This window comes from Molothrus ater, chromosome 3 (genome assembly GCF_012460135.2).
Source record: "Molothrus ater isolate BHLD 08-10-18 breed brown headed cowbird chromosome 3, BPBGC_Mater_1.1, whole genome shotgun sequence".
In the NCBI taxonomy this organism is placed as follows: Eukaryota; Metazoa; Chordata; class Aves; order Passeriformes; family Icteridae; genus Molothrus; species Molothrus ater.
The window spans coordinates 89555121-89580604 of NC_050480.2; the positions used below are offsets into that span (position 1 = coordinate 89555121).

A 25484-nucleotide genomic window follows, 5' to 3' on the forward strand; every position below is an offset into this window, starting at 1 on the left:
AAAATACATATGAGGTAGGCATGAATGGCTATGTTTACACATATGGATGCACAAAACAGAAGGAATTGCCATTTCCCTATGCCTGCATTACAGCACATTAACAACAGTAACCAAACCTGTATTCAGTTGCAGTGTAGGTTATACAGACTCATATAGAGCAGGAAGAAACATTTATCCATCCCATCTTGTTTCTGCCCCTGCTCCTCTTCAAGCCATCCTGCCTTCTACTAAGGGCAGTTTATTTGTGTATTTTAAAAAAGATACTTTAACAAGGGAAATAAGTTACCTGGGGTGAAAATTGCGAATATGGAAAAAACAGTATTCCAGCTTTGACATAAGAGGATGCATTCAGAATGCCTTTACATTTTTCCTAATCCTTGTGTAAATATATTGTATGGAAAATATCTAACCACAAAGCATACCTGGTAGGGTGATACCTTTCACACCAACTGAACATGCACAGAAACCATGGTACTGGATCAGCAACTGATCAAAGTTATCAGTAGTCTCTGGAAAAAGCCATTCTTGGTTTGTGAAATCAGAAACATTCACTCTGGTTTCTAAGAAAAGGTAAAACAAAGGAAGGACTTCAATATTAAAATATCAGATATCTAAAAGCTAATGATATTACAGGATGACCAGATTACTCTGGTTGACAGGATGACCTGCAGTGCCCAGATCCTAGAAGCCAAAATTTCATCCTGCCTTGAAAGCAAACCTACTGAAAATCAGTCCTGCGAGAACCTTCTTTAGTAGCATCAGTTTTCTTTGAAAACATAGGACAACAAAAGGAAGATAATAGTTTAATCTTTGATTTTCTTTTCACCCACACGTGCATTACAAACTCCCTGGCATAAAACTTGGTTCCTGGGGATACCATCTTACAAACAATCCCTTCTGGTAACCAAAGCCCTGTTAAATCATTTTGTTTATACCCTACCCCTCAATTTCCAAAGTTCTGAAATGTATAAAAAGACATTAATACACTTCATAATTTTTAAAAAAATATATAAATATTCTCTGATCATTCTGAAATTTTTGTAAGGCATACTTGTATCTAGAAGCTTTATTTTAATTTTATATGTAAAAATAGAATCACAAGCTACACTACATGAAAATGTAAATCTGTACCCTACAAGGCTCATTTTAATTTACTGTGCAAATTCTGAGTATAAAAAAATCAATACAGCACCTTCTGTAAAGCACCTCTTGTAAAAAAAATTCAAACTACAAAATCTTGGAAAATTAAGGAAAATCAAAAAGTTTCAACTTTCCATACCCATGGTTTCTTTTATCCTTTCCTCATCACTTTTCACAGTCACTCCTTCCAGAAAAGATGTTAGCATTTCCTCTGGAAAAAGCTGTGATTGGATTTCCAAGAATTGTTGCAGATTGTCAGCCATATTTGTGAGGAAGCTTAGCAGTAGCATTTCATCCTGAAAGCTGGTCCAAAGCTTAGAAAGTTCCATAAACAGAGGCTGGAACATAAAGAAAATTCTCTGAAATACAGATTTGTTTTATGTCTATGGTGTAACCCAAGCACTGTGCACAACAATCTCAGCTATGAACAAAGCAGGGCTGATCTCCAAGGTCTTCAGCAACCAGAAATTCCAGGGGAACTCAGGGACACTGTGAGAGGAGCTTCCTTCATATATGCCTAAAGCAAGTATATCCAGCATGTCAACCCACAGGCAAGAGTTGTACTTTTCTATATTTTACTTCAGAACCTTTCTCAAATAAATGTACTTTGTGACCATGCTTTGAATTTAGCACTTCACTGACAATACAGTTTTATAACTGAAAATATGGTGTACAGGACTAAGGACCAGAAGGAACACACCTGATTAATTACCAAAGTAGTTAAAACCACACCTCTATATAAACTACCAGGTTTTGTTATTTTGTCTGCCCTGCTTCCATAGTGAGCTGGTAGCACAGCCCCAGGCCATCATGTGTGTCAAATGGAAGGGGTGCACTCTCCAGAGTGGTCCAGGGTTCAAGGCAAAACTGGAGGCTGCCCTTCCCAGCACTGACATGCTGTTGGCATACAGGTGTAGGCACATAAAGTAGCAGCCTATAAGCTTTAAGTTTAAATGCTGTTTTCAATGACAGTGACATAAAATGTGCCCTGTTACCTAAACACACAGAGAGCATTTACAGCAAATGATTCAACCAATCTGAAATGCCCACTTAACCACACATTTTATGCATGCTAATAACATTATCATAAGAGCAGCCAACAGAGCCAGCTGTGAAATTCATCGGCATTGCTAATGTTGTGGAAGTGTTATGGTTACAAAAATGGAAGAAACTAAAGGAAGACCAAAAACATTCTTAATAGAATAAACAAAAAATATTAATGAAATGTACTGTTTTTCCTAAAACAAGTGTTTGCTACAAATATAGGCCTTATCCTATGCTTTTTAAAAGACAGAATGCCCTGTTTCTCTACCTTTGTAGAGGATCCAGCTTGTCAGCAACAAGCCAAAGACAAGAAAAATTATTTAAATAGTGTGTTAATAAAAAAATCTCTACCTGAAAAGGATCTGAAATCAAAAGGCATTATATATTTTGTCTTCAGCAGAGAAGTCAAAACAACTAACCAACCAGAAGAGAAAAGAATTCCAGGAAGGCAGCAAACAACAACAGAGAGCTTTTAGGGAAAAGGGTAAGATATATCAGTCACTCAAGCCCCACAAAGATACAGAAGAGGAAAAACTGCTTTGAGTAGCTGGACAAAAGGGGAAAATGTTCTCCAAACGAGAACATCTGGTTTATAAAATCAAAAGCAAACATAAATTGAAGTTTGGATCATTCAGTCAAAGTGCTGTTCCCATGAGTTTCCAGCTTGGATGCTCTTATGGGAAGTGTAAAAAATACTCGGAGTAGGTGGGGGTCATGATCTTCCTCTTCCTCTGCAGTAGGCTTTATTTTGCTTTCTAACAATTAGCTTAGAATGTTAAAAATAACCTAAAACATGTATGAAACTGCATGCTGGTGCAGCAGCCAACGACAAGGAATTGGAATGATAACCAAATCACACAAAATAACGAGCTCTTAAAAGAAAAGCAAATTTAAATGAAGCTGGTTTCTAGCACATTTCTCTCCTGTTTCCTTTATAACATGCCATCATAACATTCCCAGGTTTTCACAGGCTCATTAAGCAGCCTCCCTCACAATACCTGTAGTTCACAGCACTCATTCGCTTTCCCCCTAATACCTCCTTCCCATGTCCTGTAGCTCCCAACCAAGGGTGCAATAGTGCAGAATAACAATTTTTCAGTGGCTGCTCACTGGCCAAAGAGCACACAAACTTCATTTCAGAACTGATCTTGGTAAGACTCTAATTGTGTCTCTAGTTGCTCTTATTATCCCCCCATAAAATTTGAAGAAAATGACATATTTTGAGATCTTTTGACTCTGATAAATGTGACTGAAACTTGCCAACAGGTTGAGAAGCTATTGGGAGGGGAAAAGAGGCTGACACCCATCACAGAAACCCAGTTTCTTCAGAAAAATTATATCAATGACTCATACTGTAATTACAGGGATTTCTATGTGAGGGAACTTTAAAAGAATCATACTCTGTTGTGTTGTTTTCTGCAATCATTATGTTCTTACAGTTTCTGCAATGAATGGGAAAGAATATATACACACACAAAAAAGGAAATCTACAAATAATGACAAGACACTTACAGTAAAATACCATTTAATTCCTTTGCTCCCTTTTTGTACCTTACCTTTTTTTTACCTTAAGAGCAAATCTTTTAGTTGCCCCTTCAAAAATCAGAATACAGAAAAATACATATTTTTACAATACAAAAAAAAAAACCAACAGATTTTTGATATTGTAATAGAGAGAAAATTTGTAGCTTCTTGCTAAACAGAAACTACTCAAAAACACACCTGCAAAGTATCTTACTTTAATAATGTTTTCTACTGAAGAAGTAATGGGTTTCCTATTCATAATACTTACAAAAACTTCTCTGGACTCTATGGAAGTCTTATCCTGCACTGTGTTTTTCAATAACATCATTGCTGCTTCAAACTGAACATCCAACGATTCAACTTCTTGAGCACTTGTAACTGCATTAGACTGGAAAGAGAACAACAGGTAAAATGCATCACACTCCAAAAATCAAGTATTTAGTAATAAGTATTTACCCGGGCCTCTTCTTTCAACTATTTTCAGAACAATTGTTTTAAGGAACAAAATGTACTCTAGCTATCCACAGAATACATTTTTCCTTAAATGTTCAGGTGTTCAGGCACTTCAGTCACACATAAACTTCCAATTTTTATAGAAAATCCTCTGGATTTTCCCAATAAAGAGAACAAAAAGAAAAAAACCCCTTTTTTCCAATGCCTTATACAGGAAAGACTAATAAAAAACTCCAGGTTCTCAAAAGATAAATGAAAAGCTCTTCAGTAATAAAACAAGAATTAAAATTGTATTCTTCAAAGACTTTTGATGACTCCATATATTTTGGGGGTGTCTGCAGACTAAAACTGAGATGATTTATGGATTGATCGAGGAGATTTTTTTCTCTCATGCCTTTTGGGGCAGAGAATTAGTATGCAAAGAACTGTTTAATGGTGGACTTGGCAGTGCCAGGCTAATAGGTTAACGGTTGGACTCAATGATTTTAAAGGTATTTTCAAAGCTAAACAATCTTTGGTTCTTTATCTAAAGATGTATTTTATTTTATTTCATTTATTTCCAAATATTTTTCTTATATTTCTGTCCTGTGCAAGTAGGTAACTTGAAGACAATCCACCTGCATTAAAAGTCCACAGGATATAACACCTCACCTGAAGGATGCAAAGGAAGGCTTCGTACTGTCTCACATTGAATAGTGCTTCTTTTAATTTAAGAAATCTAAGCTGGGAGAACCTCTGGGGGTCCTCCTGCATGGCCTCCAGCAGGGCCGTGTAGCGGTGGGCCAGCAGCTGGCAGGAGTTCAGACGCTCGTCCAGAGTCCGCGTAGCCGAGGGAATGGCTTCGCTCAGGATGCCCGGCACTGTTCATGTGGAATAAATATGAAATGTGTAGAAAAAGAATTAATGAATTAATTAATCACATGGTTAAAGTGCAAGATTTGAGCATAATGGTCTTCCAATTAAATTTTGATTTCTACATTTTGTTCTTATATTCATCCATTTCCAAGTTCTTGCAAACCAGATTAAATCACTCTATCTCACTAGTCAGGTTGTTGCAAATATTTAGAATTACAAGTGTGGAAATACCACAGTCAACTTGCTTTATGGTAGATTCAACACTGTTGCTACATCTGACATGGGTTTCCTGAGAGTATCTGCACAATTTTCAATTCTCGGTTTCCTAATTTGTAAAATACCAATAACAATAACATGCCTCCCTGAGATGGGAAATTATTGGAGCAGCTCCAATGAAGAAGTCCAGTAAGGATGAATTGGGAATACCCAGCTCAAATGCAGTTGTTTACTTACAGTCATCAATGCAGCTTCCTCCTTTCTGGCACTGCTTGTTGTACAAACGAATTCCTGTCACTAGCATGGCAAGATCTTTCAGCTGTTGTTCTTTGTCCTTCTTACTGAGTGAGATGAAAGTAATCATTTCTGTCTGGGGGAATATACTCTGCAAGGCAGCTATAAGCATTACAGTGTGGGAGAAAACCCTCAGTGTGAGGGAACAGAAAAGAAAATCATTAAATAAGAAAAAAATAGACTCTCCTAAACAAATGCAAAAAGTAGGAAATATATGGGAAATTTACACTTCAAGGCTGAGCAGTGACAGTTTGGATAGCAAGCATTCATCACAGTTTACCCCATTTGTATCTAAATATCAGCGAAGAGGAAGTGAAATTTTATTTTTTCAAGAAGAAAAGCCCAATTTCACAGCTGGGCGTTTACTGACCTGTTACCTCCCTGACAGCCTCAATATCTGTTGGGGATCCCAGGCCAGATCTCAGCAGCACACAGGCAACAATCTTTTGATACACATTCTCCATTTCTTCTTGCGTATGTGGACCACTCTCAGTGATGGCTCTAACTACAGGAGCCAGTTTTCCTTCCAGAACACGCTCCTGCTCACTCAGTAATTCATCTAGGAAAGAAGGACACTTAAAAAGTGCTATCTAAATCCTTTGAAATTTGCCTTATACAGAGGGTGTAATTCATTTCCACAGTCAGAGCACCAACTTAAGGTTTCTGAAACACAGGTACATGAAAGAGATGTTCATAGTCCCACATCATTAGAATTAAAACCAGCAGAGTTAAACATTAATGGAATGTTAATTAGCATGATTAACATCAGTCAGTAGAGTCCTGAGAACTGTTCAGGCCAAACTAGACAGCCAGTCTCTGGCTCTCTGAACTCCTCTGACTGTAGGAGGACTTAACTTACACACACACAATATTTCAAAGACACCTGAAGTTACATGCTCATGTCTGAATACTACTCAGGATCTCAAAAACTTGCTGGAGTTACTGAGCTTATAGAGTTCAGAGGATTTAGGAGCAGCTCCCCATGTTGCTAATTTTTGGTTTTAATCCATGCTAACAGGAAAACATTTTCATTATCTCCCCACAGAGAAATGTTTTTGTCACGTCTATGCTTGTTCTGTGTCTTCTATTTCCCAGCCAGCCTCCACTGTTCCTTTGAGATCAGGGATTACATTTACAGCAAAGGCATTTTCCCCATCTCATTTTATTTTCACATTCTCATTCTCAGACCATGTGAAATTACTACTGATGAGAGAAAAACGTACTCAGCTAAAGCTGTAACCAATTGTTCAAGATTACTTAAATCTCCCAGTTAGGGATATTGATAAAATACTGAGTTCTGAGTGCCTTCAGACACACAGGTGCAAGCTTTTCTTGCTGAAGGCAGCTAACCACTGAAAGTGTAAGTGTCCTCAAGCAACCTAATACATTATATTCAGTAAATCTCTCAGACAGCATGAGAAGAGTGTACTCTCAAATCTAATGTACACTTTTCCCTACTATATCCATACTGAAACATCAGACTCCTGTACAGTAAATTTCTCCTGGGATTTTATTTTGTTTACTGACAGGATTCATTTAACAGTAATCACTATTCTTAAATTATAAACTCAGCATCAACTTCTATGAAAACATATTTGAAATTACCTCGGTTTGCATAGTTCATATCAAAGTAAACTTGCATCTTAATTGTGCTTAGGGATGGGTTTGTTGTGTCAAGCAGTCTGGTAACACAGAGCTAAAAAGAGAGTCAGAGAAGTGAGTTCTTTCTCATCTCTGGGGAAACATCTGAACTGACAGCGATCTACTAAAGGTTTCACAACAGCTGTAGAGCCCCTTCACTACCATTTTCTCCATATAAAGCTTTTCTAAGGCATTTATTTATGGAAACATAGTCCAGTCTTTAGCTACAGAGCCATGAGAATAAAGCAGCACTCAAATTTTGAAAGTGTTCATGTCATTTCAGTTAACAGGAACAGGTAGCAAATAATGCTATAGTCTTAGATAAGTAGTGACTCTCAACATCATGTCAGAATTACCTGAATAAGATCCTGCATGTCGTTTTCTGTAAGGGTTCGATCCATATTAAAATCATTTCTTGGATCTAACACAACAGCTTTCACCTAGAGATTGCCAAAAGAAAGATACTAATTTATGTCACAAAATTTCATCTTTGCAACTCACTTTTTATATTCTGAAATATCTCAGATGCATTCAATATTTTTTTTACTATTTTTTTATCCATTTCAGTCTTTGATAATGAAACAAAATTACTTCATTTCACATCTTGCCTTCATTTTTTATTTGTGCCTGAGAACTGAGATTGAAACTCAGTTTCAATCTCAGTTCTCAGGCACAAATAAAAAAAATAAATTTGTGATACAAATATTTAAATATAGCTCCTTTAAAATTTACTTGGAAAAATATTTTCTTAAGTAACATTTTTTGAAAATCCATCATGGTTGTTTATAAACTTCTAAGTTGGTGCTATATGCATTGATATAAACATTTACCATTTGAATAAAAAAACCCATGGTGTTCTACATGCAGGAAAATAAGTGCATGTTTGCAATTGGTGTTCATGCTAGGTGTCTTGCCAGCCACTTGTACTGGTAAAAGTTTTTACTCATTAAAATTTTCCTGCTTAATTGATTAATACTGCTTTTGAGCCCAATCTTTTTTCTAAAGCTGCAGTGTCACCTTTAGGGGAAAAATAGTATATTAACAGTACTGTTCTGAAGCATTTATATTTATATACAAGTTTATCAAGAGCTGATCATCAATAAAAAAAGAATCTAGCCCATCTTTCTTCAGACACAGCTTTGCAGGCACATCCAAACTATATTGTGCAGCAGTGCTGTGTCTCCTAAGAGATGCCAAAATGCAAAATACTTTTAGGATACTTAAAGTTGTCTACCAAGGACAATACTGAGATTGAATCCATTAAATTTTCACTTTAGATGGGATCAAAGCCAATTCCTTCAAATATTCAGCCCATTTATAGTACCTGGCCCTGTCTGAGCAGAGAAACAAAATTATCCATCACAAGAGAGGGAGGAGGTGAACATCGAAGAATAAATAGAGCTGTTGCATTAAACATTCACCTCTGCAACACAGGTTCATTTATAAGAGTGTGAAGAAACATTATTAAAACTTGGTAAAACTTCTCTTTTTCACTTCTGAAAGAAAACAATGGTTTATCTGCCTGCAGAAGAAAGCTCCGAGTTGGAGTTCAGAGTTTGCAGGACTCAGGACCTGCAGCCTTCCTGGAGCATTTTATTCCCGTAAGTTTTCAGGGGAATAAAACACTTTTTCAGTACTAGATGTCGCTGAGTGCCCCTTTAAAATACCTCACAGCAGGCAATTGGAAACCAAGGTATTTCCAAGCTCAGGTCACCCCTGCCAGCCTCAGCTGCCGCCAGCCCCTGAACGCCTCCTCTCGCGCTTACCATGAAGGCCACCAAGGTTTCCGAGAGGCTTTGTCCCTGGGCAGCGCACTCCAGGCCCACTTGGCGGATTATTCTCTTGAGGACACTTTGGGTCAGCTCGCCGGACATGCTGGCCAAGCACGCCGGCCTTAAGCGGCTTACATTCACTTCAGGGAGGGTCCCAGCCGGCCCGAGCCCGCCGCTTGCTGAGCAGCCTGTCCCGGTGCCAATGCTCCCCGGTGCCGCTGTCCCCGCGTCCGGCCGCTGCCCACGGGCGGGAGCGGCCGCGGCCGAGCGCCAGCCCCGGGCGTTGCCATAGGGACGCGGCCCGGCCCGGCCTGGCCCGGCCTGCGGGAGAGCGGCGAGGGCAGGCGGGGATGGGAATTTACACACGGAGCACAGGGAGACAGGGTTTGTGCAGGATAGATGGGGCGGTGTGTGTGCAAAACGTACACGCCTGCACGTACTCCAAGGACGCGGCTATGGAGGCACAGGAGCGGAGGTGTGAGTGTCTCGGCACGCACACAAACCGTGCTGTGGACGTCTGCAGCTATGGCTTTATGCAGCTGTGTCTAAATACACATATATATGTATGTATAAAGACATATACCTATAGTACATAAGTATATGTACCTCAATATCACAGAATCACAGAATTGTTAGGGTTGGAACGAACCTATAGAAATCATCCAGTCTAACCCCCCTGCCAAGGCAGGGTCACCTAGAGCAGGTTACTCAGGAACGTGTCCAGATGGGTTTGGAACGTCTCCAGAGGGAGATCCATGAGCTCTCTCTGGGCAGCCTGTTCCAGGGCCCTGCCACCCTCAGTGTAAAGAAGTTCTTCCTCACGTGAAGGTAGAACTTCCTGTGCTTGAGATTATGGCCACTACTCCTCACCCTCTCACTGGGCACCACTGAAAAGTGTCTGGCACCATCCTCTTGGCACCCATCTTTGAGATATTTATGTGCATTAATGAAATCCCCTCTCAGTCTTTTCAAGACTAAAGAGGCCCACCTCTTGCAGTCTCTCCTTATGAGAGAGATGTTCCAGACCCCAAATTGTTTCTGTGGCCCTCCTCTAGACCCATATATACTCATACATACAATATATATCCCCCCACCATGGCAGCGGGGGTCAGAACTAGGTGATCTTTAAGAGCCCTTCCAACCCAAACTGCTCTACGAATGGTCTGCTTGAGGGGGGCAGAGTGGGAAAAAGAAAACCTTCATGCCAAGCAAGCACACAGCCAAAACACCTGTGTGTTAACAACACACCACAAATCCAAAGCACAGCATCACAGGGAATGCTGATAAGCAAGCTAACTCCATCCCAGCCAGACCCGGTACAGATAAATGTATTTAGACAGCCATAAATGCATACAATGCATAGATAAATTCACACAAACGTGTATAAACAAAATGTGTGTTATGGTACACAGTGAGTGCTGTAGGCAGAGGTAGCACAGACGAGGCAACTTTGCAACACAAGCAAGAGAGCCATCTTTGCTTTCAGGTCTCATGATTGCTGCTGGAGGTGGCAGCTCCTCTGGGTGTAGTGCCTGCAAGTACTACAGGCCACAGCCTGCAAGTAGCAGCCCAGTGAGCCCCAAGTTCTTGCACACACCGTGGGCAAACCACTGGATGAATGCACTGCCTTGCTGTAAGTGATTCAGTTAGTCAATATGCAATTAATTCTAGCTTTTCTGTGTCAGATAGAGGAAAGAGTAATAGCATGCTAATTAAATTTAAAAGCCATGCCCCTGAAAGGCAATCAAATAAGCTCAAAAGGCACAGGGAATGTAGGGATAACAGATTAAAAGCTACACCAGTTTTCCACTGATTTAATTTTTTTCCCTTTGATTTACGCTGTCAGACAGAGGGAACTCCACTGAAAATCATGATGAGATCAAGATGATAATTTTTTTCCACTGTGACCTCAGACAAGTCACTCTTATCAATAAAATTAAGATGATACTATGCTACCTGGCAAGTGGCTGCAGGATTACATCCATGTTGCCAGTGTGTGTACAAAGGTACAGTGCAAGGAGTGCAAGCATAACCCATGGGAAATGCTTTGGGAAGATCTGTGGAACAGGGATGAAAACAACTCTGCAATACACATTGTGAAGTCTTAGGTTTCATTCTAGTAGCACAGCTAATGGGGCTTCTTAATATGTCCTCTGCATTGATATTTTTAAAATTCTGCACCCTTAAGCTCAGTAATTATAGCAAGACTTTCATCAAGAGCATAAAAATCTATAGGACCTCTTTTTCTGCAAATTGCTGGATGAGAAGCTTTTGGGGCCCTTCCTGGAGCAGAAGTGTGTTGCTGTTAGTGAGCTTAGGGTCACAGAGATTTTCCTCTGTGTTTCATGGTAAATCACACAAGATCCAGCTCTTCTGCAGATGCAGGTGGAGAGGAGCAAGAGGAGAAGAAGAATGTACTTTTGGGGATTAGAAGGAGTACGAGAAGGTGCCAATGCCAGATCTCCCCCTACAAAAGCAAATTTCAAGTCAGGCATAAAGCTTGGTGCTCAAAGCACTGCTGGCAACACTTCCTCCTGAAAAGATTATCAGCTAAAAGCAGTCTTACAGAGTTCAACCAAACACTGTCAGCAGTAGCAATGGAGGTGGAGCTTACAGCTTTGGTGGTGCAGAAAGTCAGGTCCCATCCCATAACAGTCAGCGAGACTTTTGCAGACACCTTCACAGGCTTAGTACACGAGTATTTTTAGAGAGAGCAGGAATCTGCAGGTAGGATTTGCCCAGGTTTTTAGTATGTATGCAGAGCATGTGTAATTGTGCAATTTTGGCTTAGCAATTTAAGGACTCTAAAGATGGTTTACAGACTATTTCAGTAGGTGTCTGTGTCTACATCTGCAATTAGCACAATCTCTGCAGAACATTTGGTGCTGAGGACCTGACAGCCACAACATACATACTTTAGCAGTTGTTACTTCAGCCTAGCTTTGGTCTGGTCCTGGTGACTGGTGCTTTGTTTGTGACTGAAGTCCATTAGGGGCACTGCCAGAGATCTCCTTCAAGGTTAATTTCACACAAAATATTCACATGCTCAAAGCCTGCTGTACTGTGCAAACCAAAGCAGAGCAGATGAGGACTATGTAGAGATTCTCTCTGTGAACAGGTGCTTGATCCTAAATTAAAAAACCACGCACCTTAACATCCCGCTTCCCCCTACCCCAATATTCACAGTCATGTTAGTCTACAGGAGTATTTCCTGGGGAAAAACTGAGCTTTCTAAAAAGCTACCAGGCTAGCTCACATCCATACATCCCAGCAGGAAATGTCCAACTGCCTGTACACACTGTTAGGCTACAGGCTGGAAGGAAAGAACAATATATTTTCAGTTTAGCATATTGAGAATTTAAAATCTTTTATTGTTTTAAGCATTTCAGTAGTATTAACCTATATTTCACATAGGAGAGGGGAGGGAAGGGAATTATTTATTTTCCAAAGAAAAGCATAATTTCAGGGAAAGTTTGTAATCTGTACTAGACCACAAAAATTGCTTTAACTTATTTGTAACCTACTGAAGACTTTAGGTGGCACAACACTGTTTTCTAACCAAATCAGTTGGATTTCTCTTGTAGAATTAGTATCAACTTTTAAGCAGTTCCGGGAATGGAGGCCTGGTACCTGAAAGACAGATAAACTCTTCCCCCTGGCGGCGTATGTGAGGCATTGACAGACGGTCAGTAAAAAGATTCCTGGATTGTGATGAGAGGAATTCCCGGATTAGTTTGAAGAGTCATTAAAAACAACACACACGGTTGTTTTTAAATCTCATAAAGTTCGACACCCTAGTGCTTTATTCATGGGAAAGCATATCAGCTATTTGATGAATTTGCTATCACATTAAACTGAGTATCATGTCTAGGAAGTCACCCCTTTATCCTGCTATAAACAGAAGATGGGATTTACTTAACAAGATGCTCAAGTCTAGCACATACCCTCATTTTGCTAGTGTGGGGACAAAGTTGCATCTGGGTGCTCTTACACCACTGATCTGCAGAGGAAACAACCCAGAAGCAGCTCATGACTCAGCAGTCCAGTTCAGGGCATGGCCTGAGGCACATTAGGTGAAAGGAGAGCTTGCACCCCAGAGGATAACAATTTCCAGAATGGCAAAAAGCACTGCTTGCTGAAGCTTCACCCATTGCCCTGTGTCCAGTGGGGATGCTGGGCTGAGCAAGAGTCTGTCTGAGTTCCATTAACACAGCCACATTCACCAAGGGATTCTGCAATCACTAACCCTCCAGTCATTCCCACTCATGGCTCATCTGAAAGAGAACTTCCAGCTCAGTTAGTCTCTCTCTGCACTCAGGGCTCCTCTGACTGGATGCCCTGCTGGTGAATGAGCACCAGCCCCTTGGCCTGAAAGTCTTCTGCTGCCATAAATACTCCAAGGCACCGGTTAAAATTCTTCAAAGATGATACACCTAAGTGCAAGGACTTACAGCTGACAGGGCAGGACACAAGCAGAAGCTGAGTCCCTTTCCTCATCTCTGAAGTTAAAATATAAACTGGGTGATTCAGGTTTTTGTTTTCTACTCTTCAGAGGCCTGAAATTACCTCACACCTTGATGCAGAAATTAAAGTCCACTTGATTACACTTGATTGTTTCAAAGGAGCAGTCCAAGGAAAGCATGTCTTCACACAGGAATCTAAGGCCTGTCTCTTTTGAGAGGAAATACATTCCATCTATCTGGCTTTATTTCCAAAGTGTCATGGAGAAGTGTAACAGTCAGAAATCCATTTTGTGAGGACAGACAAGTCATGCCACCTTTTTTAGCTTGTCTATTAGTTCACAATAAAGCTGACTTTCAAAGCTGTGAATGTTTTGGTGCAAGGATTTTTATTCTTTCTTCCTCCTCAAATCTAGGTATCAACAAATGGAAACCTCTGTGCTTGTGCTGCCTTGTTTGAAGTACAAAGCTGTGGTGCTGGCCAACCGTGCTGACCAGCTCAGCTTTAATGACATGGTCACACAAGAGCATGCAGTGCTATTTAAAGCTTCCATGACTCTCCTGAAAAGCTGTGTGAGTGGTAGGCATGTAACCACTGCAGACTCATTGAGGCACAGTGCAGACTAATGGTTCACATTCAATGGAATCCTAGTCAACATTTATAGCAATTATTTAGCATATAGTTTAGGCTCTGACCCTCCCTTTTGGAATATGATAAAGGAATGTTAGACTGTTCTTCTATTTACTTCTTCCAGCTCCAACATTTTTCTGCTTTAAAGAAGGGATGTCTGAGGATGCCAGTGCTGTTTCTCCCCCTAATTCCCACTGTATCACAGTTTCATTGCAGTATGAGGCTGCCTGGAAAGGACCTTAGACTTAAGCATTAGACAGGGGTCTCAGATCAGGGAAGACAATTTATTCCCAGGATGAAACCGTCACCAAGGCAGCAAGATCTTGCTGGACAAAGAAGTCCAATTTGTCTTTTAACTCAGAAATAGAAAAAAAAATTACACATAACATGGCACAAAAAGTTTACATTTCATTTGAGTGTTTCTGGAAAAAAAACCCCAGAAGTACAGAAACCCAGTTAATAAATGCACTATTGTTAGCCTGGATCCCTTAGCAGGCACAATAGATGCACTGTATTTTCCAGGTTACAGAAAAAGGTGCAGAGCACAATTATTTGTCCTTCAAACCTTGAGAGCTCTGGCAGTCACTGTAGAGAGGGAGAGATTCCAGACATACCATCAGTGCCTCAACTGGAAACTCTTGCAAAAGATGCATTATTCAGCTGTATTCAGAAGAATCACTACTTAAGGCTCTCAAACAATATTAACATTAAATTACCATTTCAGTTAAAAGCATTTATAAAAGTAATCAAGAGAATTTTGCATTAATCATCCCTCTAAAAAAAATCTGCTCAAAGCTAGACTCAGGACTTAGCATAGACTCAGAATCACAGAGTCACAGAATCACTAGGTTGGAAGAGACATTCAAGATCATCAAGTCCAACCCATGCCCAAACACCTCAACTAAACCACAGCACCGAGTCCCACATCCAATCTTTTTTTAAACACATCCACAGATGGTGACTCCACCACCCCCCTGGCCAGATCATCCCAGTACTTTATTACTCTTTGTGTAAAAAACTTTTTCCTAGTATCCAGCCTATATTTCCCTTGGTGCAGCTTAAGACTGTGTCCTCTCATTCTGTCAGTTGCTGCCTGGAGAAAGAGACCAACCCCCAGCTGACTACAGCCGCCTTTCAGGGAGTTGTAGAGAGTGATAAGGTCACCCCTGAGCCTCCTTTTCTCCAGACTAAACAACCCCGGCTCCCTCAGTCGTTCCTCACAGGGCTTGTGTTCCAAGCCCCTCACCAGCCTGGTTGTCTCCTCTGGATGTGCTCAAGCATCTCAAGGTCCTTCCCAAACTGAGGGGCCAGAACTGGACACAGCACCCAAGGTGTGGCCTCACCAGTGCCGAGTACAGGGGAAGGATGACCTCCCTGCTCCTGCTGGCCACACCATTCCTGATACAGGCCAGGATGCCCTTGGCCTTCTTGGCCACCAGGACACACTGCTGGCTCATGTTCAGCTGGCTGTCAGTACCCCCAGGTCCCTTTCTGCCTGGGCACTGTCCAGCCTCACCATCCACAGCCTGTAGCACTGCAGGGGGTTATTGTGGCCAAAATGCAGGACTTGGCACTTGGACTTATTAAACTTCATCCTATTGGAGTCTGCCCATCAATTCAATCATCCCAGGTCTCTCTGCAGAGCCCTCCTACCTTCAAACAGATCAGCACACGCTCCCAGCTTAGTGTCATCTACAAATTTACTGATGAAAGACTCAATATCCTTATCCATGTCATCAATAAAAATATTGAACAGAACTGGCCCCAGCACAGACCGCTGAGGGACACCACAGGTGACTGGCCACCAGCTGGATGCAGCACCATTCACCACCACTCTCTGGACCCATTCAGCCAGTTCTTAACCCAGCAGAGAGTGCTCTTGTCCAAGCTGTGAATCAATCTATATCAAGTTGCCACATATTCCTGCTGAGCTATGTTTCAAAAGAGCAGTAGTTTGGCCAGAGTTTGGCTATTTCATGGGATACCTAGATAGATTGGGCCTGATAATAATTCAGAAACATTAATTTTTTTTTACAGGTAACCACCTCCTTGTACAATGTTTAGATGAGTCATTTCAACATATAGAATATCCCATCAGTATGCAAAAGCAAACAAACAAAACACAACAGCAAAAAATCCCTGGTGCTGTAATTTTCTCTTGGGCTCAACAACTGTAAGAATCAACTGCTGGGCAGCAGCCTGCACTGATGGGATTCATCAGGAGAATGGGGATTCATGAAGGACTGAGGACTCAGGAAGGGGATTCATGCAGGACTGAGGACTTTCTTCTCAGTTCAGGCTACAGGAACTTATTCCAAAGTTATGGAACTACAGCTATCCAATAAATAGATGAAGGAGAAAATCTTACAGCAAATATCCTGCTGTGTCTGTCTCCATTAGTGCAAAAAGAAAAAGTGCACTAATAATGGGAATGTGGTTATTCTACAGTTTGTAAATTAACTTCTCATTCTGCTTGCTTTTATTCAGCTATAGGCTTCTCACTGATGTACAAGGATGCTCTTAATTCATCTGTCAGAAAGGAAGGGAATGATCAGTGAATCAGACAGGGATTTTTATCCACAGTACTGCAGAGCCCTCCCTGCAATGTTTTTCCCATGTCAGGAAATGAGCTGAGAACCAAATAGATACCCTTGTAGTTACGTGCAGATTTCAATTATTCTCCAAAATTCTGGGGGTTTTTTGGTGTTTTTTGTTTTGTTTTGTTTTTTTTTCCCAAAAGCAGTTCTATTCCCAATGCAACCTCGCTCCCTTAAAGCAGCTATTAAGGCTTAAGCCCCTGTCAATTTGTGCTGAATTCTTGTCAGGAAAACTCTTTAGAGAGCTGTGCCTGTTCGTAGCAATCTTCAAAAACAGCACTAAATCAAAAGCAGACTGGAAAAAAAGTGGTATTTTAACATCATGGGATGTCTAATAACCTTCAGAAAACCAGAAGCATTGCTGAAATAGCACTTCTTTCTTACCTTTTAGTTTAGAAATGAATTCTAAGACTTTTCTTTAGATATTCAGCACTGGCCAACTGTGACTGTTTTTTTCAATGTGGGATGTCAGCTGTTCTTGATAATAGAAATGGAAAACATTATTTGGATAGAAAATAACTTGAGGAGGTAGGAAACTAATTTGTGAAATTACAAGTACACAAAAGTCTTATAGAAGGAACTGTTCAACTATAGCAATAAAATCTGAATAAAGGATTTAGTGATGGTCATAAAATCTATCTTGCTGGCAGAAGAGCAGAAGTCCTATTCCTTGGCAAGCACAAACATTTGAGAAACACAAGCTGGGCTTACTTTGAATCAAAGGCATGTCTTGAAAAAACATGTCCTAGCCCTTTGCTAGGACAGTTTACCATGCTGACTTTCTCCCCAGCTCCTTCCCATGACTGAAGTGAAACTGGAGATTTCTTCAAACCTCTATCAAAGTATAAGCTGGAAGCCATACAGACCTGCAGGCTGATCCAAGTGCACAACCACAACACCAAGATCAGCAGCACTTTGGCAAGAGAACACCCATCCTTTACAGCTTTAAGGTACTTAGAAATGTGTCTGCTGGCAGATCATTTTGAGCACAGTAAAACTTAACGGCAGATTAAAAGAGTTTTCAATATTAATAAATGTAGGACACAAGTGCTCTCACGTGCTGCAGCAAGATATTGCTTTACTGAGAAATATAATGAGAAGTAACAGTTTCCAAAAAGCCCTGGTTCTGGGCAACTGTTTCGAGTTGGTTGCTAGCAACATCTAGGACTATTTGGAAAAAGCAGAAAGAAAATCCCTACGTTCACATTGAGTCCTTGATGCCAAAGCTTTGCCAGTTGTATCCTCTGGCATTTCCTCAGTAACAGCTCTCTGTGGAGATACAAGGATGTAAAACACATGACCATCAATCATGAGCATTCATGCTCCCTTGAAGTGCTAGATGTAGTCATCATTTCAAAAGAGTCACCAGCCAATGCTACAACTCTCTCATCCTGAAGAAGACCTCCTTTTTACACAACCCTCTTTTTTGTAAACATTAAGTTTCATTTTAATCATAATTTCTTCTAGAGATATCTGTAATGAAACCTGGAGGAAGACTACTAATAAGTTACACACATCTTGACATGCACATATGGATGGATACCTGCACATGAGGGAAGCAGCATGCTAATAGCTTTTTCAGTCTGAAGCTTCAACCAAGAGCAGAAAGCTGTAAGAAATATCTTTTAGCCCAGGGCAGACTAACTGACAGCTCCCAGAATTCCTAGTCAGTATTTACATGTCTTTTAACTAGATAGCTACTTACAGTTGGCTGCATTAGAAACAGGAACTTCATATACCTGACTTGGGCCTCTACTTAAGGCAGCCTTTCTTACATCTTTGCAGAATTCACTCACTGGTGAGCAAATCACCTGCCCTGATTTCTGCTCCTATTTTTGCCTTTCAGACCCTGGGTATTACCTTGCAGTCCAAATCTTCAGTCCCAGCCCAAGCAACAAGGGACTTCTCCTCACCAGACATGGACCAAGAGAATGCATGGCCAGTATTTGGCATCTCACGAGAAGTGCCCTTGCTGCTTTCTAGGGGCAGATCATTTTCATTCCTGCTGGAACAAAGCAGTCCTTTCTTGGCTTTGGCAAGCCTTGTGACTCCTGCAGCTCCTTAAATCCCACTCTAAGGGTGGTGTAAGCACCTCCATCTGCCTTGATACGGATTCTATAGTGTTGCAAATCATGGACATTCTGCACGTGAGACAAAGAGGCATTATGGATAATACAACACAATCTGAAAATCTGAGTTTGATTTTTATCTCTGCTGTAGAATATTTGGCCTTGCTTTATAGAAAATTCGATTTGTTGTCAGGTGATCTTTTAGGCTAAATCATACATATTTAAACACAACATTTATGTACAAAAAAAAGCACGTCATTATAGTTTCTATTAAAATCTGATTTTCTTTGACTAGCTGAACCTCTGTGTTGTTCCATTTGAAAGTGAACAGGATTATTTTACTGAAACAAATTTTGAAAGAGGTAACCATAGTGCATAATGCTCTTCTTTCAACCGAGTTTTTTTTATACTATTCCTCATAGTTAGTTCTACTTTAATACATGTGCAACATCATGCTATTTCAATCTTAAGCTCTCCAATAATGAACAAAGGATATTTGTTCTCAGAAACAGCTAATATGGGTCATCTCTGTAGTCATCTGGGTATGTTCACTTTTATAGGACAGACAAGGAAGTTCTTGTTTTACTTTTAATCTGTGACTTTAATCAGTTTTTGATGGGCTTTATCTTTAGTCTGGTTTCGTTAATCTGTTTGAACTTCATGTAATTCTCTCCACTTGTGTGTCACCATATTCCTGATGTCTAAGCAGTAATGACCTTAAAGGGCTGCTCCTAGCTCAATTTCATGTCATTGTTATATTCTTAGACAGGTATAGATCCTCCCAATAGGTCTCTCAATTATCAACTTAATCTGATTGTAAAATTCTTGGTTTATAGTGTTTGAAGGACTGAATAATTTGTGTTGATACAAGACACATCATATTAAGCTTTAAGCTTGCACACACCAGGTTGAGAACTTCCAACTGACAACTTTCACAACCTCTTTTCAAAGTTCAGTTGGGATAGAATTAATTTAAAATGTAAGCACCCTATAGGATGAGATTTAAAAGATAACACATTGATATGAGTGCCTTTCATAAACACAGAATTCAGGATCAAGCTTTGACCTACACTATTAAAGCAGTGACTTACAGATTTAGAGAAATGGGCCTTTGGAGCAAAGCAAGGATTTTCATGCCTGTATTGACTCCACTTGTTGCAATTCTTTATTTCTGAAGACCTTCAAGATTTTCAGCCAGCTCTGAAAATTACATCCCCTTTTACTTCATCCTGAAAAATATCCTCTTCCTCCTAAAGTTAAAATTTTTGAAGGAAGCCCACACTGACATTAAAAGCTTATTTCTCAGCTTTGTGGATGATCCTTAATGCACAAACTGCTCTCAGAAGTGCCTGTGAAATTCTGGAAGGTTGTTTTGATGAAAGATGACTGATCATTTCTTTGACCACTTACACTGGAGTTTTCACAGCATTCTAGATAATGGACATCTAGATGGGCAAATAAATATAGAATACCAAAAGGAAGAATATAAGTTTACAGCCTGCTAAGATCTGTATCCTCTCTATATAAGACTTCTTCTAGAACTGTCTGGAAAATACCCACAATGTAAAACTTCCTCCAAAAGCTTGAGTTAATGACTCCACATCATGGGTATATCTGGCAATAAATCTGTTTATGTCCCAGTCAAGTAGAACCTGCCCAAGTCACACCTTAAAACATGAGCAGCAGATCAAACATTTACACAATACCTGACTGGAATGCTATTGTACTTAGGGCTTGCAAGAAATAGCCTCTTGCTTTGCTCCTGCATTGCACCCCCTACCTCTAATGAAGACACATCTGTGGGTGAGGCAGTCATTGGACTACTTTACTGGTCAAAAATTTTCTATCCCAGTGACTCAGAGCAGTCTTGCAATGAGCTGCAGAAGGAACTCATAATCAGCATATGAAAAAAAAAGCTGTTTTCATGTCCCATTGATGACTTGGGTCTAACTAGAGGCCTGCAGCTGAAGGAAAGATGTTTGCCTCTTATCTGTACTGACAGGCAATGTTTCTACCATTTGAAGTCAAGAGAAGAAAATACAACAGGTAAGAAAAAGGGGCTATGCATACAGTGTGAGGTGTATGTGTGAGGGGGAAATAAAGCTGAGAGATGATTGTGCATGTGAATATAACATGGAGCTCCTGGACTAGGTCCAGTGGAGGGCAACAAAGATGTTGAGAGGACTGGAGCATCTCTCTTACAAGGAAAGCCTGAGGGAGCTGTTCAGCCTTTAGATGATTGAGAGGGGATCTCATTAGTGTCTATCAGTCTCTGAAAGGAGGGTGCCCAGGAGGATTGAACTAAGCTCTTCTCAGTGGTGCTGAGCAATAGGACAAACAGCAATGGGTAGAAACTGATGGACAGGAAATTCCACCTGAATATGAGGAAGAACTTCTTTACTGTGCAGGTGACCACACACTGGAACAGATTTCCCAGAGAAGTTGTGGAGTCTCCCTCACTGGAGATATTCAAGAACCATCTGGACACAATCCTGTGCCTTGTGCTCTAGGATGACCCTGATGGAGCAGGAAGGTTGGACCAGATGGCCTCTGTGGTCCCTTCCAATCTTACCCATTCTGTGATTCGGTGTGACACTGTAATTCACTGAAGAATTCCTGCAATTTCTGCAATTTTTTTCAGAATTTCTGCAACTTTTTTTGCACTTTTTGGTACTAGTTCTGGTTTCTTTGACTCTGACAATGGTAGATTAGTCAAAGCCACTTAAATATTAAAAAAAAAAAAAAAGTTGTGGCTGCTCCTGTCTATGTGCACATAGAGTGACACTGCAGCACAGTCACTTTCAGGGAGAGGGAGAAAGGAATTCCTCCAAAATATTCAAGAAATCCCTGCCTCCAGCATACATTCAAGAGGGTGGCTTTCCAGTGTTTTAAATCCTTTGGCAACCTCACCATTTCTGGTCTACACATATCAGATTCATTAAGACAGCCTGCAAGGAAAGGGCAAAGGGGAAAAGTTTTGCTATCCTCAGTTTAAAGTCATACTGATACCCACTGACATCCAGCTTTTCCAGCACATTATGGTATCAAGCCTGCATGACTTTTTACTGGAAGGACAATTTCCATTTTTCAAAGAGTTCAGTAGAAGGTGCTGTAAGAACATTATTGCCAGGAGCTGTGGAAGGAGACCTGGTGCAGTGCACAGTGACAAATCCACACAGCATGTTTGAACTCAGAAACTCCTCAATGCCATATGTTGTATTTAACAAAAAACATTATGTACAAGAGGAAAGAGGCCTGACAGGAACCTACTGAGAACCAAGAAAAAGCCACCACCTAACACCAGCTGCCATCCTCCTGTGGGGTTATAATGGTTCTTACTGTTCCCCTGGGCTTTAGTCAGCATTGTACCCCTCACGTTTTCCAGCCTGCTTCCTGTACCAGCATTTGGGTAAGAACAGATAAGTAAATTGCAGGAACACAGATCTTTTTGTCCTAAGTAAGGCTGCAAGGCAATTAAAATAAGATGATTTTATGTTACAGTTACAGTATCCAAAAAAGTAGCTTTTTCACTAGAGGAACAGAAAGATATGCAGTTTTAGTATTCTTAGAGGAAGAACAATCTTATTAAAGGAAAAATAATTTTAGTAAACAAGAAAAAAGATGCAAGCAGCCCAGCCTTTAGAAGCTTAACAGCGCTTATGGACTTCAACCCTTATTATTCACTTCCAAATGAGCTCAGTTCTTTCAAGAAGTCTTTCAATACCATGTATGTCCTTTTACACCGCCAGACTTTCAAGACCCACTCCAAGTCACTCAACATATTGCTGCTTAGATAGAACCAAGCACAGGAACAGATGAAACTGAGGCTTTCAGGCTTTTACAGTATTAGAAGCTTTTTGTTCAGGAGGATCTTTGAACCATGTACATTCTAACACCTTAACCTTGGATTTAAAGTTAAAAAGATTGAGGGCACATACTGAAAAGACCTCTGCTAGGGTGGTGTGTGTAGAGAATCCCAGGATATTTTCCTTCTGAATGGAAAAAAAGAAAGTTTTGCTGTCTTTTTGGCAGCTTCCCAGGAATCCTCTGGCAAGATCATAGTGGTCCCACATCATACTATGAAAGGAATCCAACTCCCCATTGTCACTGGTGAAAGCCCTGAAGAGGATGGTCTCTGCAGAGCTCAGTGCAGAATTGGCAAGCCTGCAAGAGCATGTGTCAGCTTGCACAGCAGAGACACAGATCAAGGCCTCAGTCCCAGGGGTGCACCTCTAATTGACCAGCAATAATGTCAGGGAATTACAGTTCATGTCCCATATGCAGCAGACTGGGTGGCTGGTGGTTTCTGTAACATTGCAAGGCTTCCAGAAAAGTCACCCAGGAACTCTCCAGTACCTGTCAATAGAGCCCTTTTTGGCAGCAGAATTAAAAGAATAAGAACTTACCCTTGGCAGCAAAGTTAGTAATTCTAAGCTTTCGCTTACAAAGCTCAGCTTATTGAGCTGAACTCAGTATTACAGCCTTCTCTGAATCATGCTTTGAAACACAGTTTCTTTCACATGGTTTGTGAGATGGAATGGGAATTTTCTGCTCTTGACTACAGCAATCATTTTCATTTAATGTAGTTTGTAACAGATGAAATGATCAGTCCAGCTTGTGATGGAGATCAGATTTCTCTCATTAACAAATACAGCATTCCAAACCATTTAGGAGTCTTATCCAGGAGAGGTCAGCAAGCCTTCTATAGAAACCATATGTTTAATAACCAAGAGATGGATATTATTGAATATATACCTATATTCTTGAATGTTAATCAGTTTGCTTTCTCAACTACCCATAGACAAATTACCATTTGTACTTAATCAGTATCTAAATATAAATGGGAAACTAACACAAGCTGGTTATAAGAATAATAATTTCACAGCTATCTTCTGATATTGATTAAACACATTAAGAGATGGGGAGATTTTTCATTTCTTTGAGCTGGCTCCTCTTCCTCATCACAGTGATGGCACCAGTTGTCTTTGCTTTCTGTTTTTTCAATAGCACAAGGATGCAATGTATAAATATGGATTAAAGTCAGAAGAAAAACACATTTACAGGTTTGGGGTGTTTTTTCTGTTGTTGAATTCAGCAGTTGCCCTGTAAAAAGAAACACACCTCAGGCAGTTAACTTTAACCTAAGCTCATCCAAATTATTATTCAAAAGTGACCACTAATGTGACTTTTAATTTCTAGCGGGGAAAGAATTTTAACACACACACAAACACACACACCATGAAACAGTCAATCTCACAGATACGAGAGTTTAGGAGAAGTTTAACACAGACATTACAGCAGTAGCCGATTTCTCCTCTATATTCCCCCCATGACTAATGATAATGCATTAAACATGCCAACAAGCATTTACCTTGTTCTCTATTGAATCAAGAGCAAAGATCCTGTTTTATAAAAAAGATCTACAAATATATGTGTTGACTGGACTCACAACTCTCCCCTCTTAAAATGGAATTCATTATGTGAAAATGTGGTGTTACTTGAGAGTAATGCTAATGTCTTTTTAGCAAGGTGAGGGTACTTTTAATATCTGATTCAGAAAGTGAAGGAGCTTAGTCTGTTTTCAACATGTAGCTCCAAATCCAGAATAGTTTTCCAGTTCTAATAAAAAAACTTGGCTTTTGTACAAAGGGGGACAGGCTGTACTAAGAGTTACTCCTAAAGGATCCTCTTTAGTGCTGCCTTGCAGCCCTAGAGCGAGTACCTTGAGGAAAAGTGACACTTGAGCTCCAGTGCTGACCCAGCAGACATTTATTTTTATACCAGTCTTGCCAGTGCTAGAAATATTTCAGGTTTTAGTTTATGCTTTGACATATCTGAGACACATGCACCGTGGCTCTTTGGGATTAGCAAGTTTGCAGCCCTCACATATTTTATGACACCTTATGTAGCGTTTGACAGCAACTCTTCATAAAGGTCTTCTTCTTAAGAGCCATAGGCTACATTTTTTTTTCCCCAGGACTGTTGTTCTATTATTTTTCTAGAGTCCCATACTGTTCTTATCAGACTTCTAAAGTCCATACCTCTTCAGTGTATTCTCATGGCTGCTGATCTTCACTAACTCCTTCTTCTGCATGCTATTCTCACTCAGGTCAGGACTCCTCCAAGACTCTCCCTGACTGGTGAGCCCACCCCCTTTTATGCCAGTTATCTTCATTGGTCACAGCTGCAGCCCAATTAAGGACATCACAGCTGCAGCCCATCAAGGGCAACTAGGGACCTCTGGGGCAAAGCCTCTATACAGATATTCAAATACATTACATTTCCTCTACTATACAGGATTGCCCATCTTTAGATGACTGGTATGCATGTTCAACCATGGCAGCTCCTACTACAGCTTCACAAGAGCCTCCATAAGTTTCTGCTATGGATTTTTCATACTTTTTCTGCTGAAGTACGAGGTAAGTTGTATAAATATTTAATTTGTAACTCGTTATCTAAGGTGTTACTATAAAAACTTTACTACAGCCTTGGTTATAAAGTGCCTGAAATATTGTGAGCCAGTGCCCAAAAGAAAATGTGCTCTACTTTTATGTAGCTAAACGAGAATTGTGAGAACATGAGCTTTGAGAGTGCAGTTGCCCAAAACCTTCTGTGTTGGTTCTACTTAACAAACTAATGAAAAGGCTCAGAGAAGCATTACTATCTCCCTTTGCAGTACCTTTCCAGTGTTACACCTTCTTCCTCAAACACAAAGGGCTCTTGTGTATTACATTTACAGGCAATTTTGATTTTAGACTAAATAGGATTCACTCACATTCTCATAGCCA

At 40.4% G+C, this 25484-nt stretch overlaps 2 protein-coding genes across 3 annotated transcripts in view; both read right to left on the minus strand.

The window, feature by feature from the left end:
* CFAP206 (cilia and flagella associated protein 206) overlaps positions 1-9162 on the minus strand; it is a 16414-nt gene extending 7252 nt beyond the window's left edge. For both annotated transcript variants that reach the window (XM_036379673.1, XM_036379672.2), the window contains exons 1-9: positions 8934-9162; positions 7524-7607; positions 7132-7222; positions 5897-6085; positions 5470-5628; positions 4813-5021; positions 3977-4096; positions 1280-1478; positions 423-560 (exon numbers count right to left, since the gene is read on the minus strand). In XM_036379673.1, the coding sequence (XP_036235566.1) occupies positions 423-560; positions 1280-1478; positions 3977-4096; positions 4813-5021; positions 5470-5628; positions 5897-6085; positions 7132-7222; positions 7524-7607; positions 8934-9041 (1297 nt within the window). In that variant the 5' untranslated portion in view covers positions 9042-9162. The remainder of the gene's footprint in view (positions 1-422; positions 561-1279; positions 1479-3976; positions 4097-4812; positions 5022-5469; positions 5629-5896; positions 6086-7131; positions 7223-7523; positions 7608-8933) is intronic.
* Positions 9163-14931: 5769 nt separating this feature from the next.
* Positions 14932-18580, minus strand: LOC129046629 (uncharacterized). The gene is given in 4 exon segments (XM_054514233.1): positions 14932-15287; positions 15290-15424; positions 15427-15448; positions 18488-18580. Coding segments are annotated over 4 exon segments (606 nt in total).
* Between the last annotated feature and the right edge of the window lie 6904 nt (positions 18581-25484).